At 37.8% G+C, this 21,386-nt stretch overlaps 1 protein-coding gene across 1 annotated transcript; it reads right to left on the bottom strand.

Annotated features, from left to right (window-relative positions):
- Positions 1-389: 389 nt before the first annotated feature.
- Positions 390-19,415, bottom strand: LOC134805048 (RE1-silencing transcription factor-like). The gene is made up of 28 exons (XM_063778336.1): positions 19,085-19,415; positions 17,067-17,237; positions 16,809-16,940; positions 16,523-16,604; positions 15,929-16,112; positions 14,146-14,269; positions 13,915-14,054; positions 13,495-13,577; positions 13,157-13,268; positions 12,476-12,690; positions 11,844-11,947; positions 11,278-11,356; positions 10,790-10,845; positions 10,613-10,667; positions 10,131-10,264; positions 9,029-9,092; positions 7,952-8,061; positions 7,252-7,340; positions 6,547-6,958; positions 6,013-6,113; positions 5,855-5,933; positions 5,388-5,515; positions 4,758-4,899; positions 4,485-4,559; positions 4,204-4,264; positions 3,703-3,815; positions 3,212-3,296; positions 390-2,685 (listed from the first exon to the last, which is right to left on the bottom strand). Exons 1-28 carry the CDS (start codon positions 19,232-19,234, stop codon positions 2,627-2,629), a joined length of 3,339 nt encoding a protein of 1,112 aa, XP_063634406.1. The 5' UTR covers positions 19,235-19,415; the 3' UTR covers positions 390-2,626.
- Positions 19,416-21,386: the final 1,971 nt, after the last annotated feature.

Below are 21,386 nucleotides of genomic sequence, written 5' to 3'. Positions count from 1 at the left end.
GAAGATGTTGCGATGGATGTGAGGCGTTACGCGACTAGATCGCATACGTAACGAACACATCCGTGGCAGCCTCGGAATCCGTGATGTAGCGGATAAGCTGCAGGAAAGTCGCCTCCGATGGTATGGCCATATACGCCGCAGACCGGTAGACTACGTCGGAAATTGAGGCCTAAGAAACGCTGGCTGGACGTCGTGACAGCGGACATGGGGGAGAACAATCTCACACCCGAGGATGCCGAAGACCGGGCAAAGAGAAGACTGAGCAGGAAAGCGGACCCCGGCGCCAGGCCGGGAAAACGCTAGGTCGAAGAAGAAGATGAAATATAAAGATATCTTTCATATTTCCAGATAGATATTTGTGCGCAGCCTTAGGAAAATCAAACAATACATATTGTTGCAGCATGCACCTTTATTTTATATTTTATCGTCATCCTTACTATCTAAACAAATGAATGTACACAATATAAAGTACAAAACAAAAATATTCCGTGTTTCACATAGTAATTGAAATAATTAGGTATTTTGCATTAATATGGATCCTTAGTTTACTCGATTACAGACAACGATTGATTAACATTACTTATTTTCTGTTGAGACCATCACGGTATATGTAACGTACCATATTTACCATTTATTTTTATTTTAAATTATAATTGTATATTTAATTATGATCTCAATTTTAACTGTATAATTCTAATTTTATTTTGACATGTAAATTGGCTTGAATAAATGAGTATCTGTATAACTTAGTCGGCAGGGGCGTAGCTAGAGGATATGGCGCGTTGCCGACCCTTTTATAACTTGTACACTCCTTTTTTGGAGCACCCCATACTGTAGCCCCTCGAGAAAACCTCGGCAGGGAGCTCATTCCACAGCCGGAGGCATCTGCGGGAGGAAATTCCTCTTAAACCGCACAGTGCTCGACCATTTAGGTTCTATGATGCACACTCTGTTGATGGCGAGTGGTGCGGTGATGGAAAGCTTCAGAGAACAGCTCATTGTGCAAGTTATAGAACACAAACAAGGAGGCAAACCGTCTCCTTATAAGGCTTAGTACAACACACACAAGGAGGCAAACCGTCTCCTTATAGGCTTAGTACAACACACACAAGGAGGCAAAGCGACTCCTTATAGGCTTAAAGGTTCAATATCGCTTGTGAGTTTGGAATCGTCGACGATTCGCACAGCGCGCCTTTGGACTGATTCGAAGCTGGCACACGGTGCGCTGAAAATCGCCTTTTATAGAAATAGAAGCTCAATTTTCAAAGTGTTAGTTTTTTATTGTAGAAAATTACAGGGGCCTTCTTTTAGATTTATTATAGTTTTGTTTAGTGTTATTTTACATTTACTCCAGTTTCTATCCCAGAATGAATATAAGTGAATTTGGTCTGGAAAATATATTTTTTTTTCGAAAGTTTGTATGGTGCCTATGGGAATAATGGCATTTTCTCTGGAACTAAAAGGTTAACCCTAATATCCTCGCAGGTGTTTACAATACCAATTATTTGTGAGGTTTTGGCATTTAAGTACTTAGTATTATTGTACCCGGTGCAGGTGCACTTAAAAAAATGTACCTATGTTTAGGTATTTACAAAAAAAACATTTTTTACTGAAACCATGGATGATGGAACTGAGCGCGAAAATAAATCGCCTCAGGTGAGTTTTTTAATCGAACTGATTCAAAATTATTATTTGTAGTAAAATAGTAAGTTGAAGTAGTTCTTACTGTTCGTAGTAAAAAAACAATATTTTTTGGGCCAGGTTACCATCAGCATTTCACAGTGGTGGTAAATACGACTGACAAAAGTTTCCCTGCTACCTTTGGCAAGCTGGAGGGGTAGCCTTTTGCTCATTTTGGCGCCCCTCCTTGGACGCGCCCGGGGCACTTGCCCCCTCTGCTCCCGCCCCCCCTAGTTACGCCACTGCTTAGTCGACATATTTATGAAAGATATTCATTAACATTATTATGAATTGATAAAAATATGATTGAAATCCTACTGCGAACAAGAACTACGTTATCTGCCTCTCTATCGCTCTTAGAGCGGTAGAGAGGGGAATAACCCGTAGAGAGGCAGATAACAAAAATTCGCGGTAAGTCGTCGTTCACAAAAACCGCCCAAGTGTCAACATGAACATCCACATTAGTTACTATCGCAAAACGAAAAGAACTAAATAATGCAATAAATACTAAACCATAACATAATAGTAAAGTATCATAAAAAAGTAGCTGTGAGATTACTTGATGATGCATAGATTTTTCTATAACAAATCTTGTGTGTAGTAGTAATAATGATCTTCCACAACTATATAAGATCTCTTACGGTTTTTTTAAATGTTATTTAAAATTTAACATTTAGCATATATAATGAAACGTTCACTCGTTCAAATACGTTCTTCAAAATAAGTTTCATACAGTTTAAAGTGTACTTGTAGTTTTAAACAAAAATACTTCGGTAAAATTAACTAATATTTATAGTAAAGTAACATAATCTAAGCCCCTAACCTAATAAGATGCAAATTCATTATTTAGAATCCCACCGACATGCACATGTAATTCTTTTCTAGTGCTGATGATGATAAATACGCTTAAGAAGACATTAATTATTTCGATCTAATAAAGAAGTTATTATCCTTCTTCGCCTTCAAAATTACACCGCGATGGAGTGGCTGACACCTTGCGAATCGCTGAAACAAATAATTAAATTATAATAACTGTATAAAACGGTAATAACAATCAACATAAACATATTATTAATATTATTATATAATAATAGTACTAACGTCCATAGCAGACCCGAAGTATGACCAAATAATAACCCGAGGGAAGGCTCCCTTCAGTCGCATACCACGTATTCATGCGACAGAGCAACATTTCGTCTGATATGTGCTTCATAATAAAATGATGCTTCACCGAGAGCAATGCATCTTCCAGCGTCGTTATATTGTATTGGCCGTATGGAGCATCCCGGCAGCCTAGCATACCCTAACGACGGGCACTAAACAAGCACAACGCAATAAAAATTTGGTTGTTGTTTATAATTACAAGGAGGACAAATATTTATTTTCTAATCTTTGTTATTAATATTATTATCCATAATTCAAGGACACATTTTCAACTCAAATCTGTCGATTACATACACGATGGCGTCGGCGATCGTGATTTTCAAGTAAATACAAAACATACCCCAACTAAACTCACCGCGTCACTCACCTCCTTGGCTAACCAGCCCTGACCTGAGGACAGCCGGGTCGCCGCCCGGCAGCTTGATGCCCTGCTTCAGCACCATGGTCCCGTCCTGCAAGATCATGAGCATTAACAAACGTTTTATAATGCGACACTATGTCTATAGGTCGCTTACTATGAGTCCCGGTAGCTTAGCAGTAAAACGATTGGCTCCAAATCCTTAGGTCGTGGTTTCGAGTCCCGGATAGAACTAGTTTCTTGAAATTCATGTATAATTAATTAATAGTTGCTCTTCGGTGACGGAAAACATCGTATGGTAAGTTCGATCACCACCCGGGGTTTTACGGTGCTTCGGGTTGGAATTGGAAGATCAAGTGGTAGTAACTTTTAAAACTACTTTTCTTTAAACCGCGGCTCTTTTTAGACACAATCGGGAAAGCGCTAAGATTAGGTGGAGGTCTATATTCACAGGTCATTAAAATACTATCGTGAGGTTAAAATAAATATTAATGTATTACCTTTAACTCCAAAAGTCCTTTCTTGGCCATCGCTTCGACTTCCGCTTTGGTCATAACGATCTTCTGCACCTTCACCATTTTCTTTCCAATTTGCATTTGACACAGATCACCTGCTGAATAAACATATGCTTGAATATTTTCAATATTTACTTTAATACAGTGATTACTATTTTAAGAATAAATAATAGTACTATCGTACAGAAAGGACGCTTTGGGGTTGTCAAAATTAAAGTCTTTATCTTATCTGTAGTCGTGCACGCAAAAGAACGTCAAGTGGAGTGGAGCCACCCTAATAATTGCTCGGAGCAATGCTGAGCCGAATGGAACGGAGTTTGTCCGAAAGGAGGAGTGTCTCCCCACTGGTGAAAGTTAATATCAAACTGTACTGTACCAATTATGGAGGTCAAAAGATTAAAAATCACAGTTGTAAGTGTTCTTCGGTGTATTCAATCCTTTTCTTAATATTACTTAATGACTTATCTTAATTATAATTCGACTTACGTCTGGCGTTAAGTGGCAGCGGCAAAGGCTTAACTCCCGGTGGTAAGGCTTTTATAGGCACCTGGAACACATACAGTGTTACAATACATATAATACCAAGGATTCTGTCTCCTTATTACTTATATAGATTTGTATTCTATTTAAATATAACGCACAACAATAAATAATGTTGTGAGAAATTCATTGTTTTAGAAATGTATTGTTATAACATAATTTTATTAATTTTCAACAAGCTGTTCCCCGTATAGACCGAGGCAGTGCACGTTTAAGAAGCTACTTACTTTTTTCAATGTTTGTCCGGTGGGTGACATTAGTGTATTCGCCTGCGGCTCGGTGCTCGCGGGCGGCGTCGTTGCCTACAATAGACGGATATTTTTAAAACAGACTATAACATACACTAATTTCAAAATGTGCAATGTGCCGTACACTGCTTTTATTGTTAGACAGATATTTTTATACGCTTGATTTTTCACCTTCTTGTAATATGTAATTCATAAAGTTAATATTACGAGCATCACACGAATGGGCGGCGGCACAAACTAGCTCTGACATACCTGTACCGGAGTGGTTTGGGGTTCTGTAGGAATCTCTTGATTCGTAACTTCAGGTTCTTTGGTGGGTTCCTCTGGTTTGTTCTCAGGTTCCTTCACCGTTGGGGTGTCTGCTTCTGCGTCCTCCCCGCTTTCCTTTGGAGTCCTGTAACACAAAACTAGATAAGTAAATTGTGCCAAAAACATGTATCAGTGCATCAAAGCGTGCACAATTTTACATATAAATTATTTTATATATCTTATAACCCTATGTTATATTCCTACTAGTCAAATCAGTTATTTTTTTAGAACTGTCAAAACGATTTGCTAATGGAATTTATATGAAATATTACATCACTTTTAATATTTCTATCCGATTTATTAAATAGAACTTGTGTTTAAAAATAACTCCTTTCTGTGTTTTTCTAATAACTATATATCTGGTACTTTATTTCATGCATGGTGTAAAATAATTTATTTTAAATACGGTATAATACCCTATTCATTATATTTCTGCGCGTAGAAAGTAATTAAAAATTGTAGTATTTTAAGAGACCTTACAAGAATTGAAAGTATGAATTTCTTCTGTATTCTTGTCGTTTTTCCCATAGGGGGCTTACACTAGTCGAATATGTACAATTGTTGTAAACTCACGCCTCCTTGCGCGGGCGGCCGCGACGGCGCGCGACGGGGGTGGCGGCCTGCGTGCTCGCGGCGGCCGGGGCGGGAGTCGCCGACTTTTGCCGCTTCGGCAGGCTCTTGCGCGCGGGCGGCTCTGGACCCTGTGTTACCTACATTACAGTTATATTTCTATTAGCATTCCGTAAAGCTTAATTTATTAGAGGGTAATCATAATCAACGTCCGGGGGTCCTGTTCAAAACTAACGGACTTTAAACTTCACGACATTTTTTTATTATTTAAACGAGTATCTCGCCAGTACAAAACTTATATATTGGTGCGACCGTGATGATTTCCTTGTAATATCAACTCATTAAACATTATTTGTGAATTGGGCTCCTTAAACTTAGAAGGTATACGCTCTTATACAACCGGGCCTTGATGGGATCAATATGTAGGTCTACTGTATATTTGTTAATTAAAGGCTAAGATAATGTCATACATCAGGATCTGGTCCAACGAATTCCTCTTCCATATCCGAATCTTCTTCATCGTCATCCGCGTCTCGAATCATTCGTGTTCTGTAATTTTGATATATAATAGATTAATATTAAGATGAAAACTGCTCATTAAATAAAGTAGCCTATCTCCAATGTTTACCTGTCACGAATCATGCTGGCATAGTTCTTGATTTTCGATGGCCTAGTTGACCGACGTACTGAGTTGTCTTCAGAGCCGCTCGTGTCGCCGTTCTTGACGGGCTACGAAATATTCACATATTAGCACAGAATAAATAATTGTACTACCGTACAGAAAGGACACTTCTTACAAAACCGAAGTTTAAAAGCGATTCATGGACAAATCATGCTATCCCTTTCTAATGTATGGCACTATCCCTATCGGCTATTTAGGGCTGTCCAAATTCCAGTCATTTTCTTATCTGTGGTCGTGCACGCAAAGGGACTACAAGTTGTGCCAACCCTAATAATTGCTCGGAGCAATGCTGAGCCGAACGGAGCCGAGAATGCCCGAAGGCAGGTGTGTCTCCCTACTGATATTAGTTATCAATAAATCATGAATAGGTTATTCTGAGTCATGATGCAATAATCTTCCACGCGGGGTCTGTCTACACATTAAGCGTGTTTACCAAAAATCAATACGCTTTAAAGTATGCGATAAGTATGTATAACTAACCTTGTCTTCGTTCTTGGCGGGAGCGCTCTTTTCGGTCTTGGTGCTCGAGCTAGCTTCGTTTTTGCTGGAGCTAGGTACGTCCTCCTTCGTAGCTTTACCCTTGGCCTCTTTACTGGCGCTTTTGTCTTCCTTCTCGGGTATATTCTTGTCGGCCATTTTGGTTTTCTCGGGCGGGTTTTCCTCTTCCCTGGTATTCTTCTTGTTATTGTTGTCCTTGGCGGTGTCGTCGCGGTCCCCGGTGGGCTTGTCCTCCTTGGTGCTGGATACGTTCTTGTCATCCTTGGAGCTCGTGACAGCGTTCCTGGCCACGGCCTCCTTAGGCTCCTTGTTGGGAATGCGGCGGTCCACGGGCTTCTTTTCTACTGATGTCGTAAGCTTGGGTGTAGTTTGTGCTTTCTTTTCGTCGCCAGATCTAAAATTAAGCCAGTATATTATTAACTAAAATGTCATGCTACTTAGTATCATGATACTTAGTGATTTGTTATTCTTGTTCTACTTACTCAGTCATCCATGTGGTTTCTCTGCTAAAAGATACTACTTGTATTATTTTGCTTTGTCAAAAATATTGCAAAATAACATTTATTGCTTCTCTGCATGTATCGTTTGCGAAATGCGTTGCATCGTGTAAAAAACTATAAGATGCAAACGATGCAAGTAGAGAACATAACTATCCTAGTTAGGGAACAAGTCGGCTCGTATACACACCTCAGTTTTGGCGTGGAGGTATGAACGGGTTGCCGTTTGCTCTTCGCTTCCCCTGCTTTTGTCGGCTTGCCTTCTACTCTTGTAGTAGTCTAAAACATAAATATATAAAAAATAAATAAATATTGGTGAACATCTTACACAGATCAACCTAGCCCCAAATTAAGCAAAGCTTGTACTATGGGTGCTAGGCGACGATATACATACTTATATATATATAAATACATACTTATATACATAGAAAACACCCATGACTCAGGAACAAATATTAGTGTCCATCACACAAAGAAATGCCCTTACTGGGATTCGAACCCAGGACCATCGGCTTCGCAGGCAGGGTCACTACCCACTAGGCCAGACCGGTCGTCTGGTTGGTAATATACTGTAGTGGCCACTATAAATTATTTACATTTAATAAAATATTTATTTATAAAAAGAAAAGGATACATTTTACAATAATTATGTACAAAAAACTAAAACCCGTTCTGAGCCATGCCGGGTCCAAAGGTCCCCATCACACTAGCAGCGTTACCCAGCTGTATGGCGATGGAGACCTGTTGGACAAGCCATGACTCAGAACGGGGGTCATTCCCCTTCTCCCTGAGGCGCTTGCCAAGCTCTCTCTTTACATTTTGGTAATATTGGCAACTTTTCGCGTATATTAGTACACATATAAACATTAAGATAATAGAACAGTGCCTACCCTTTTAAGCTCTTGTAATTCCTTCTCCAGCATGCGGAGAGACTTGTCGCTGGAGCCGGCGTTGTTGGTGGTGCTGTCAACCTTCGCGGCCCTCTCTTTCTTCTGGGGGACTACATGTGCACAATTCTTAGTAAGTTACTCAATTTTAACATTTGACCGCCGAAGACGACCACAAACGCGCACGGTTACCATTTTATATTAACCTTCATGCATTCCAGTAAGAATTACTATGAAGTGTTCTATAAAATAGTCGTGGCGTTCAAAGGGTTAAGGGGCTACCCGAGGATTTCATCGATTTTTGACAAGTTTTGAATCGTATCTCCTTTTTTTGCACTACAGATAGAATTATAAGACAAACGGTTATCGGTTCTTCAATCTTTTATCTCCGTTTTGGTCTACCGGATTTTGAAAGAAATGAATACTTATTTTTTATGATTTTTTTAAACATTGTCTAAAAAACACTTTTTTCGTATCTAGTTTGCTGTGAAGGATCTTACATGTACGAAATCTACATATTTCGGTTCGTCTTTGAAGTCTCGAAAAACGTGTCTAGGGTTTTAATTTTAAACTAATTAACACAAAAGTTATGGCCAGAAAACCAGTTTTTTAGCCTAAAATTGTTCAACTTTGATATGATAAGCTACAAAAAACATTAGAAAACTAAGGGATTCAGATCGAAAGTCATTGGCGTGGGGGAGCCCCTTAACGCATCCAGTGCGTTGGGGGCAGTGAATGTGTTAAAGACACGTCACATATCAATACTATGTATGAACGTAGAAATAAGTTATTTGTAAAAAGTAAGTTTTTTGATACAAGGTCTTATCGCTGACTGTAATTTTCTTGACACAGTCAATTAATACTCGTCCAGACATTTTCTAACAAACTGTCACATATCATCAGATAACCGATGCCAGACAGTTGAACAAAATATTGCATTGTCACCCAACTTATATAAGTATGTGAAGTTTCAGTTCAATCGAATAATGGGAAGTGGGTTTTAGCTTTCAAGACTTGATTACAGACACACAGACCACATGACAGGTGAAACTAAATAAAAGCTTAAAAGACCGGACTTACCATCAGGGTCTTCTTTTTCAACCGCCTTGCGTTTCATTGCCTCGGCCTTGCGCAAAATGCTTATCTGTAGGAATATTACACATATTTGGAATAAATCACATTTTAATTTTGAGGACATGTTTACGTGTTTATAGGATGCCTCGATGGATGGCCACTAAATTGTTTAACAAATTACAGGATTTGCTCATAAAAGAACAGCTGTCGACATTTAAGATTAAGTTTTAAAAGAGAAATGTTATTACAATAATGAATTTATGATAGATCCTTTCACAAACTTTTTTTTTTACTTTTTTTCTTTGACTTATAGAATTACCCATTAATTACAATTGATTGATTATTATAAAATATAGTGACATTTCTAATAATAATATTGCATGCGCTAGGTAACTAAGATCATTGTACAGTCACCGGCAATAATATGTTACTCTTCGAAGGCCGCAAAAATATGTGACACGCTCTTATGGTTCTACAAATAAGATCGTGTCAGATATTTTTGCTGCCTTCGTTGTGTAACATATTATTGCAGGTGACTGTACGTCGCAAGACATATTACAGAGAACAAAATTGTTTATGACTCCTGTATTCATTACCTGTAATGCACAATTGACGAATAAATGATTCTCGGAAATTAAATAATCAACAAATAGTGCGTGTGTATTGTGTGACGCAGGGATCGGAACCGGTTTTTTGTAAAAACGTTGAAATAATCACACATTTCGAATTATTTTATACTCGAAATGTAGGACACAGTTGTTTTTAGTCAACGACTTCGTATTATTATATTGCCCAATTAGAAAATAAATAATTAACAAAGAACGAAAAAATATCGTTTTCGTTCCCATACAAAAAATACCGGTATCCTATCTCAGGGGGCCGATTTTTGAAATTCGGGCGCTCGATTTCGTCACTCGAAAATCGGTGGAAAACAGCGAAATGCTAATTTTTGAAATACGAGCGATAGAATTGGGAATCGAGTGGTATTGACCACTCGTTTTCAATTCTATTAGTAGAATTTAAATGCCGGGTACTGGAGATATTATTGAACGAAATACACGAAATCGAGTGGTCGAAATTCAAAAGTCGGCCCCCTGGTGTGACGTACCCTCTCGTTAGCGGCGGGCAGGCGCGAAGAGGTGGCCTCGGACTTGGTGGCGGGTGGCGGGCGCCGGGCGGGCTCGCGCGGCGCCTCCGTGCCCTCCACTGCGTCGCTGTCTGTGTACACACTCACACCTGAACCTGATGGTGTACCGCCTTAGTCAATATCAACTATTAACATTGTATTATGACGGAGCAATTATATCAGTGGGCAACCGCGTATCTGACTGTGCCAGACAGTCTGCTAACAGAGAGAGATGGCGGGAGACCGTGCGAAGAGCTGTGTCCGCCTCTACTACCGAAGCGGACGACTCAACGTGACCACGACCGCTCTGTCAAGAGCGATACTACAGAGAAGAAGAAGATTTATGTCAGTAGAAAAGGCGCGAAATAAAAAACTTATATATCGCACCTACATTTTTTATCTACTGGCGCTTATAAGCACTTATAATATACGTACATTTGATATTATAAATGCTATTTGATGTTACTTGCCTTCCGAGTTAGTAGTAATGATTTGTCCAACTTCAATTTCTTTCTTGAGCTGTAAAACAAATTCCTTTAAATAAACGTTTTTTTAAATATTTCAACATCCTACAAATCACATAGGTACCTACATATTTAGTCTATGATTCTAGTGACTAATGAAATTGGACATGAACATACCATATAACCCTCCGCTTTCTTTATTTCTACCACCATGTGGTCGCCTTCCTCTTTAACTGTAAGAAAAAAATATTTTAATCGTTACGCCTGTATCTTATATATTTGATAATCAATACAACACGAACACTTATTAAATCTTATGGCGTTTAAAATAAAACACATTTAAGATATACACATATACAGTGTATATGCGACGGTGCCTATCTCGTGGCATAATAATTGATTGTCCTAATGTAATGTTACGCATAAAACTCTTTTCGCATAATTCTTCTCCAGCTGAAACAAGAAAGTATTTTCGATAATATTTTGCATAGGTTGTGTAGAACAGGGTAGGTTAGGTTAGGTTTGTTTTATATTTTTTCTGAAATGTGAATAGTTTCAGCACAATAACAATTATGACAAATGAGTTTTATGCGTAACATTACATTAGGCCAATCAATTATTATGCGATCCAATATAGACCCCATCTCGCATTTAGGGTCTATTACCATTGAGTCCGTTGTCATCGTCGTCATCGTCGACGTCCGCGTCCATCGCGTCCGCCTCCAGCGACGACTCGTCCATCTCCTGCACGTACAAACTTTGTTTAAAGCGTGTCCACGAAAATTATTGAAATGATTTCTAGATATCGTTCTCTAAGAGAGAGGAGCAATCTGAGAAACCGGCCAAGTGCGAGTCGAACTCGCGCGTGAAGGGTTCCGTACCATTACGCAAAAAATCACGATTATTGTATGGGAGTCCCGCTTAAATATATATTTTATTCTGATTATAGTATTTGTTGTTATAGCGCAACAGAAACACATCATCTGTGAAAATTTCAACTGTCTAGCTATCACGGTTCATGAGATACAGCCTGGTGACAGACAGACGGACAGCGAAGTCTTAGTAATAGGGTCCCGTTTTTACCCTTTGGGTACGGAACCCTAAAAATGACTAACAGGTTTTACATTAAGTAACTTTGTTCAAGGGACAAAGGACTGAAGCTGCCGAATATTATATTACCTAGTCATTGCATTCTTATGGCGTTTATGTAATAAAAATAGCGATGTTATACCTTGGCAGGCCAAGCTTCGTCGTCGTGCGCCGCGCTCATGTGCGCGTCCAACTTCTCCTTCGACGTGAACACCAACTCGCAGTAGTCGCACATGAACTCTATTCCTGTCCAGATAAATAAATACCGCGTTAAAGATCTATCCATCAAAACTGGCTCGAACTCGAGCAATATCTTACAGAATGTGTGTAAGACACCGTCCACCATTTGCGTGTGTAGCAGGGATGTTGCGGATGCAGACTTTTTGACATCCGCGGATGCGGATATTTAAAGGCTCACATCCGCGGATGCGGATGTCAAGATTAGGTACTTAAAAAATATCAGGATATTACATTTTTAGTATTTTTTTATTAAAAAAAAACGAAACGCTTAGTATTTGAGCAAGAATATAGGTCCGTTATATTTAATAAACAGCAACTTGGCCAACTTTTCTGGATCTAGACGATTTCGTTATAGGTAATGACGAAATTACCTAGCACTTACGCCGCCGCTAAGACGTTCCTGTACCGACTTGTTCGACATCCGCATCCGCATAAGCTTCGCATCGATTTTACGCGGATGCGGATGTTGAAAATAATGCGGAAGTTCCGCGGATGCAGATGCGAATATTCGCACCATCCCTGGTGTATAGTTACCGTTGACGTGGGTCCTGATGTGCGTGGTGACGGCGTCCACGTTCTCGAACTTCTCCTGGCAGAGCGGGCACGTGAGGTTCTGCGTGGCGTGGATGGCCGAGTGGTAGTACAGCTCGTCCTGGGTGCCGAAGCTCTCGGTGCACTGCTCGCAGCGGAACTCCGCGTCGACGCCGCGCGCTTGCCGCACTTGCTCCTCGTGTTTCAAGCGGAGATGCCTGCGACAGATTTCTCTTAGGGCGACTAGCATTAGGGATTTTTTTATTATTAGTTTGTAATTTAAAAAAATCTTTCTTGCGGGTGGGTGGATTGGTCCTCCTTGGGTTACCATCAGTAGAGGCCATGCACATAGAAGCACGTCTGAATATATTGATGTGGACTACATAATATAATAGAGTAATGTTACAAATATATAACATAATTATTGTTCGAACTTAAACTGTCGTGAGTCATACTAACATTACATTAAGCTAATTTTACGGTTTAACTCACGTACTGTACCTATCATTCGCACGAGTTACACCTTGAAATGACACAATACGTTAATTATTCCATCTGTCCAATATCTTGGTCGAATTTCATTTTGTCAATACGCATTGGACAGGTGGAATATCACCCTTAGTTAGTTCATAACCCCCAACTTAATTAAAATCCATACAGAAGAGGTATGTCACAATCACGCACCTGGTATAATGATGCGACTTTACGAAGCTCTTGTTGCAGTATTTGCACGGGTACGCCCGGTCGCCGGCGTGTGCCCTTACGTGCCGCGATAGTTTAGACACGGACGTAAATCCTGGAAATGACATACACAATGTAATTTCAATGTAAGCGGAACAGATTCAACGCCTGGAAGGCGGCAGGGATACTAATAGGAAACCTTTAAATTGTAATACCATGCCGACTTCCAGATAGTTTGGTAAATAAATTGCGCATGTTCATAGCTTCGATTTTGCTAAAAAAAAATGAGTGGGATGAGGTGAGGTGCCCTATGCAGTTACGCACTCTACTCTAAGACTCACGCTGGGGGCAATACTCGCAAGAGAATTGTTTGTTCCCGTGCACGACGTCCTGGTGCCGAACCAGAGTGTTTCTTTTGTGAAACCTAGAAAACAAGCAACACGGTGATAATGCATTTGTAATTTAATTATACTTAAATTTAGCGGTTATATGTGTCAATATCAACGACAACGCTCTTGATTTCTGTCTGAAGCAGTAGACTACGATAATTATTCATTTCATTTTAATAAATGAAAGACTATCTCAGCGCGTTAGCCACCAGGCACTTTCTTATACACATTTTTGTTGGTAAATCTCTCCCTAAAGATAATATTAACCAATTGCTGCACTGTTAACACCTGACAGGACATTCATTCGGTAGTTTCATAGGCATAGTTCCCATACTGAATGAATAAAGGTAAACAATACGTTAATAATCTTACTTTCTGTCACATATTGTGCAGACATGTTGCCGATTCGCATAGCCCTCGTGCCTTTTTTTGTGGGCTTCCAGTTCCACGGTGGACAGGAAAGTCGCGGGGCAGTTTTCGCATAAATGTAGCGGTAAATTAGAATGCATCATCTGAAAACATTCACGATAGTTCATTTATTCTTTGGAATCGAGGCCAAAATATTGTTATATAGGTAATAAATCGGCGAGCCAAGTAGTTTACCTTTTCGTGTCTTTTAAGCAAAATAAGCCGTTTGAATTTTCTATCGCAAGCAACACATTGGAACGGCATTTCATTGGAATGCCGTAGTTTGTGTGTGAGTAAGTCATATTTGGAGAAAAATTTACTGAAACAAAATAAAAACTTTGAAAATGTTTGGTTTCTGCTGAGTATTTTCAAAGTAAATAGGTAACATAAATAATGTATTCATTACAAAACAGTATAAAATGGATACCTATTGGATACCTACATAGATGTTGCTGTCGTAGAAACATGACCATCAAACCTTTTGAGGTCATCTTCTAAATAAGATAAAGAAACTAAGTTCATGGTCACAATTAAAACTGCTGCATGCCATACAATCTTATTAAAACAAGCTCAGTGTGAGACTTTTTTCCATCAGATTTGTACTAAATTAGGAATTATTTTAAATACTGTATCGTTAAGTATAGGGACAGATAAAACCTGGTCTAACTGTTGGCATGTGTATTATTTTGTATTACTATGTTCTAAGAGTTTGATCTGAGGGTATTTTTAAGCTATATCTGATTTAAGAAGGTTTGGCATTTTTTTATTTTAGGGACTTTATGATGATTTTAATACCGTATAGCAAATACAGTCCGGACAAGCCTATAGAGCTAAATTTGAGACTATTTCACCGACTCTTTGGTACGATTTAAAGTAACAACAGGTTTATAGGCTGCCGAAACATGTTATCTAAGTGTCCTCTTCATGATTGTTCAATTGAGCAGCTGCGGAATAAATGTGGTGTATTTTTATTTTGACATAAAAACGATTTTTCACCCCACGTTTTGGAATCACTTCAATTTCTGATGCAAGCGAAATGACGGAGACAGCTAGAAGAATAAGCTAAAAACCAAAGCCTAACGGACATTCATGGTTCATCGCTAGAGCGGGTCGATAGAAACGCTCCATGATAGTTATATTAGATGTCAAAGTCAGAGTTGTCGTAAGTAACATGCCATATTCTCTAAAAGGCCACCATGCACAGATCCTAAACTTTTTTTTTAACGAAAGGAATGCTTAGACTATGTCCAGATGTTTCGCTATATGAATCGCAAAATTTTTCTTGTAGTATTTGTCAGGAGTCGTCATTGTTACTCGAGAGGATTGGCTAAATTTCGTCCAAACCATATGCTTTACGTCGAGCTCCCAGGACGAAATGTGTACCTTATTAAAGCACTAATTAAACACATGTGTAATTTTGAAAAAAAAAAATATAATACAAAAAAAAACGGCTAAGTTGTCCCCAAACTTAACGATACGGGGCCGATTGCATAACAAACTACAACTAATATTACAAGCGGAACTCCTTATTTAATAAGTGAAATTAGAAAAGGAGTTCCGCTTGTAATATTAGTTGTACTTTGTTATGCAATCGGCCCACGGTCTTTAGGATGTTCACGAGTTCAATTAATAGGAACTAGTTTTATTTGCTTTCATATTTTAGCTGAGCCTAGCTCTGCTGTTCGTGAAGGTTGCATGCATGCACGCATGTGTACAAGGAGTAATAAATTACCTTACTATAGTTCGTTTTTTATATCAAGAACTATATATCAAAGCAATTTTTTTTGTCACTGTGTCATGCATTTATTTTTTATGTCGTAATTTCAGCTATAACAAGAGTTGTACCTTATAAATATATGTCTTGCCATTCAGTTAGAGTCAATCACTCTACAGCGTATTACCTACACGTACATCTCTCATGGAAAATCTGACAAAAGGTATATTAATCGGTGTAGGTAGGTAGAATATGAAGACTTACGCATCGCACTGTTCACATTGTACATTTCTGGCGCGGTGCTTCGTGGCCTTGTGTATGTCGAGCAGCTGGTGCAGCGAGTAGCTGGTGTCGCACTCGTCGCACGGCCACGTGCCCAGCCCGCTCGACCGCCGGCGCACGCGCACCATCACACCCTTCCTTACCGCTGTCTCCCACCAACACGTTTATTTTACCCAATGTATAACACACTTTAAACGAAACAATATACCATTCAAATGTCATATTTTACACAGCTTCACATTTCACATATTAATTAGATAATAAATAGAATCAAAAAACAAATGTATAGAAATATAGATACTTACCATGTAAATTATATTTCGATTGTCAATGAGGGGCGATAAGGGCGAAAAAATATCTACGGCCAATCCAATAAAAATGAATTTTATTTGAATTGAACCTCAACTCAAAATGAATGCTGGCTAAACATGCTGCAAAAAAATAATACTAGACACAAAAGAATAACATGATGGAAAATATTGAAAGCTATGAACACACGCAGATATAAATTAAAAAAAGTATGAAAATAATAACAACTAAAATATGTGGGATCACGGGCTGAGGAGAATGACTTACCTGCTTTTTTAGCAGATGCACTTTCCTTGACTCCACTAGGTGTTACTTTGATACGCTTGGATCCATCACGAGCAGCATCAATCTGTCAAATATGTTAACATACAATATACAACTGATATGAGAGGTATGGAGGTGATACTGAGAAAGTATAGCTTAAACTAAAGCTCTTGGCCATTAATTTATTCTACCTTAGGGTATATTTAATACACTAAAAGTAAATTTGAAATCTACCTAGAAGTTGAGGAAAACCCTGAATGTTAATTATGTTATATGGATAAAAAGTAACCTTTATGTTGAATGTCTCTTCATCTTCATTATCATTTTCGGACATATCTTGAGATGTAACTGCGATTGTCGCTCCTCCTTCTACAACAGTGTTAATTGGCCTAGACACTGTTCTTTTCGTCAGTTGAAATATCTGTAAAACGAAAATTATATTACACACTAGAAATTAAATTCAGTATCAAATTAAAGTACTTACATTATTTTTGTTTAAAACCTTTGCAACTAAACTATATACTACAGATTTTTAATTTTAGTTTACCTTCATAAGTGAAGAAGGCCAATTGACAGCACTGATAGGGACCCCATTTTGGACAAACTGAAGGCACGACTCATCAGCCCGCCGGCAAATTTGTTTGAAGTCATAGCAAATGTCCATGAAAACTCTGCAGCGCTCACAGATGTAGGAGGGCATTTTATCTGATGGAAATACCTGTGGAAAATGTACGAATTTATAGAAATTTCATTATACCCATATTCTTTGAAAAAATATCATGTTTATTTATACAATACTTATTACTTAAAAATCTTTATGAACAGAAAAAAATCTCAAATTGCCTCATGGCCTTTAAGAGTCAATAATTAGGTTTATGGAAGTTTTGCTGGTGCATTGGTTTGTTGGATATGTTAAGCTTTTTTTAGGTATAGGAGGTATTGTTGTTTTTGATAGTATATATATTTCTACCAATGTAAAAAGTGGACACAGGCTAAAATATTTGAACAGAATTTCAAAGTGAAGCAAGCATTTAAAATGGATGCCATTGCATTTGAGTATTAAGACAAGTGTGTTTTTTCCTACTAGAATATCAGAAATGAAAATGAAAAAATGAAAATTCTTTATTTGCATAAAATATGGTATAACAAGGTGTTATTGGAAAAATATTCCCTTACAGAAACATATTTAGCTGGTTAAGCATGCAAATATTATCTTAAAGCTATTAGTCTTCATCTATTTGGTCGGTACATTGTTAACTTAAAACTAATATTTCTACTTAATACTAGGTACCTATTACATATCGAACAACTCACTTACAGAGTAAAACCTGTTTTTTGAGCCAACAATATAGTTGTGCTTTAAATGGGTTTGATGTTTTCCGGAAGGGCATTAAATATTTTCATACATAAATAATAACTATTTTTCATAAAAAGGGAACTATTAGGAATAAAATCTAATACAAGTTTATTGGGATATCTCCTGTTTCTATTGTATACATCTTTGGCGTTCAGCAAGCAAATTTTTTGGATCTTAAACTAAAGCAGAGATGAGATATACTGGAGAAAGAAATGTTCTGAATAAACATTTGAAATGGATGCCATCAATAAAAGTAAATCATAGCTATTGCTTTTGAGCATAGTGTGTCTTACCCAGAGCATGTTTCATTTTCAAATAAATTTTTGATTTGCTAGAACTGTGTCTTCAGAATATTGCAAATATATATTAAGATGGCATTCTTTGCCATGACATAACCATGAAGCATATCTTAAATTATATGGTCATTTTAAACATTCCACTTTCCTGTTCATCCTATTACATTCGCAGATGCATTCTAATGGATGGCTATGTGGTTACTCGAGATGGCATAGCGTTAATAGCTTTTATTTAACACTGCAAGCACCCTTTTCCTATATAAAACCTACCTACCTACTCAGCGAGTTATTGCCTATGAATGTGTTAAATAACTGCAATCTACCTTTCTCACTAGGAGGACAAACTAAACCAGGATGAAACATAGTAATTGTAAGTATAGTTTACAACCTGTTTAATTAGTTGGTGGGTCTTGTGCTCTATTAATTATGTATTTGAATGCTCAAGTAAATTATTACTATTAATTTGCATCAGGTTAAATTGAATAAAAATAAATATAAGGATTTGATTAATGTTTAACTCTAATTTAAGCAACTGACAAAAATAAGATTTTTATTCAGAAATTAGATAAACATTATAATTAAAAAATATTTTTGTAAGAGTATACATTTCGCTAGATGGCGGTTAGGATGCACCAAGCAACTTACTTCATAAAAGCTTGCTAAGTTGATCAATACTTTGAACAATAGTAAAATATAAAATAAAACTTCGTTTATTATAATATGTCTATATCTAATATTAAATAAACTATACGTGTATGCCAGTTACTCTGATCAAATGCTTTTTTAAAGCGTCCAACGCCATTTCATTGTCGGTAAACTACCCAGTAATTTCATAGCGGCTTCTAGTCACTAAGCTATACGATGAATTTTAGAATATTAAGAACTATTTAATTAAAAAAATCCTGTATTTACCTCGATTGAAACGCATGCCATAATTTTCAAAGGAAGAGTCACCAATATGGGGTCCCGACTTCGATCATATAAACTGGTCAATGATGAGTCCTGAGTTAAACAGAACCTACACAGTTTTATGTCACTTAAAGATTCCTTTCTTTTCTCCATTTTTGTTTAATTCTAATGCTTCAATACTACATAAAAATGCTTTAGCGCAATTCCACTTCACCAAAACCAACGCAAAATGGGAACTATAACAAACCACAGACAAAAATCGAAACGCTTGCCATGCCGCTTAAGCACTTAGCGCCACCTAGGGATTCACTGCTGCATTCTTAGTTCTGCTACTCAACAAGAGATGGCACTTTTAAAGATAACAAAAAAAATCTCCACAGACAAAGCATAAGTTAACACCGAGTAAGTAATAGCCGTAACAGACTACCGCACCGCACCGAATCATGGCAAATGGATTCTACTGGCAAGGAGTACAAAAAGTACCTATATTATAGAGTCTGGGCTATAACCGCAAAAATCGAAGTTCGCAAATTGCGGGCATTTTTCTCTGTCACTCTTATTACGCCTTCATTGGAGTAAAAGAGAAAGATCCCCGCAATTTGCGAATTTCGGTTTCCGCGGTAGCCGCTCTGGCTTACCAAATATTGTTGACAGATATTTCATTGTTGTCTATGATTGAAAAAAAAAGCTAAAAGTCTGTTGTCATTAAAATTTGTCATTCATTCAAATTGTTCGCGGTTTATATGGGGTTTATTTTAAATAATATTAATAATGACTATACCGAGTGAGGTCCGCAAACTACAATTATTTAAGCTCGTAAATAATTATAACAATGTGCGAAGTCGACGTGAAGCGTTTGTATAAGGGGCTGTCCATAAATTACGTCATCGATTTTTGACGATTTTTGACCCCCCCTCCCTAAAATCATCCAAAAGTCATGCTTCGAATGACCCCGTTTCCTCCTACGTCATGCTACCATCATCCAATGTCCAGACCCCCCCCCCCCCTAATTTGAAATGACGTACTTTATGAATAGCCCCTAACGAAAAACTGCAATGTTTATAAGTCGTAAACAATTTAGTAGGTTGGTGCTCTATTAATATTTAGATTTTTTATTATATTATTATTTTACTAGTTCTAACGTTTGCGTATAACTTTGATAAAGTACGTGAATTTATTAATACCTGAATCTCATAAACAGGACAAGTGTGTAAAGAAATGGATAAAATTAGAGGATATAACCAACGGAGACGCCATGGCGGCTCCAGTGGATAAACTAGAAGTTTTGAGTAGGTACGAGTAGCATGACAAAAACGAAAAAATACGACGGAAATAGCAGATGGTGTCACAAGGTAGCAAAATGACATATTTACGGCGAGGGCGTACATTGAATCCTAAACGAAGCGAAGGATTCTATAATGGAACCCCGAGAGTAGCGAGGGAGTCTAAAGCAGAATACTGAGCGTACCTGGTGGTGGCTAAGAGGTAATTATGACGTTGAAAAATATTATTTAGGCTAAAAAAAAGTGCAAATAAATGTAAAAATAGAATATCATAGAACAGAATAGTGTTACTTTGTTCCCTCCTAGCAGGGAAGAAAAGTGCCAATTTGATCCCTCCTAGTAGGGAAGAAAAATCTCTTTTTCGGATTGGTGATGTGAAAACAAATTATGCACTACCTATGCATCGTAAATTCGTAATTGGTTATGATGTATGACACTATCTCAAAGCGAAATTAGAACCTTGTCAATTTTACACATCGTATACCATCCATCAATGAATGTTTTCGAGATGTAAGTAATCACTTAATCAGAGTGTAAGTAGCATGGTAAAACGAAAGGAATACAAATGTGTATAGTGAGTTGGTGCCATTTTGGTCTAATATTTCTTGATGACAATAAAGTTTATTCGAGTTTCCAATTCGTTCTTTTTCCATTTATTTGTATAACTTCGTCATTATACTCATTATCATGATAGGTAGGTAGGTATGACATGTGACATGTCATACTCGTACCGAATGTACCTACGTTTTACTATTGCGCGGATTCATAAGCAAGATTATAGCGTGATCTCGATATAAGAAATCTTTTTACAGATGCATTCACCTGAAAGCATGAGCGACACTCTCAATAACGAAGTGGCAGCTAGTAGCCCTCATGCAAATCTGCTGAAGTCTTTCAAAGGTATAGGTAGTAGATTGAATATTATATTATATTAGACTATAGGTATAATATGTACTCTTTGTGCACTGTGGCTCTTGAAGAACTTTATTATGATCGAGATCGGTTGAATTTTGCCACAATGT

The sequence above is a fragment of the Cydia splendana genome, chromosome Z (assembly GCF_910591565.1).
Source record: "Cydia splendana chromosome Z, ilCydSple1.2, whole genome shotgun sequence".
NCBI classification, from domain to species: domain Eukaryota; kingdom Metazoa; phylum Arthropoda; class Insecta; order Lepidoptera; family Tortricidae; genus Cydia; species Cydia splendana.
This window is presented reverse-complemented; position numbering and strand designations above follow the sequence as displayed.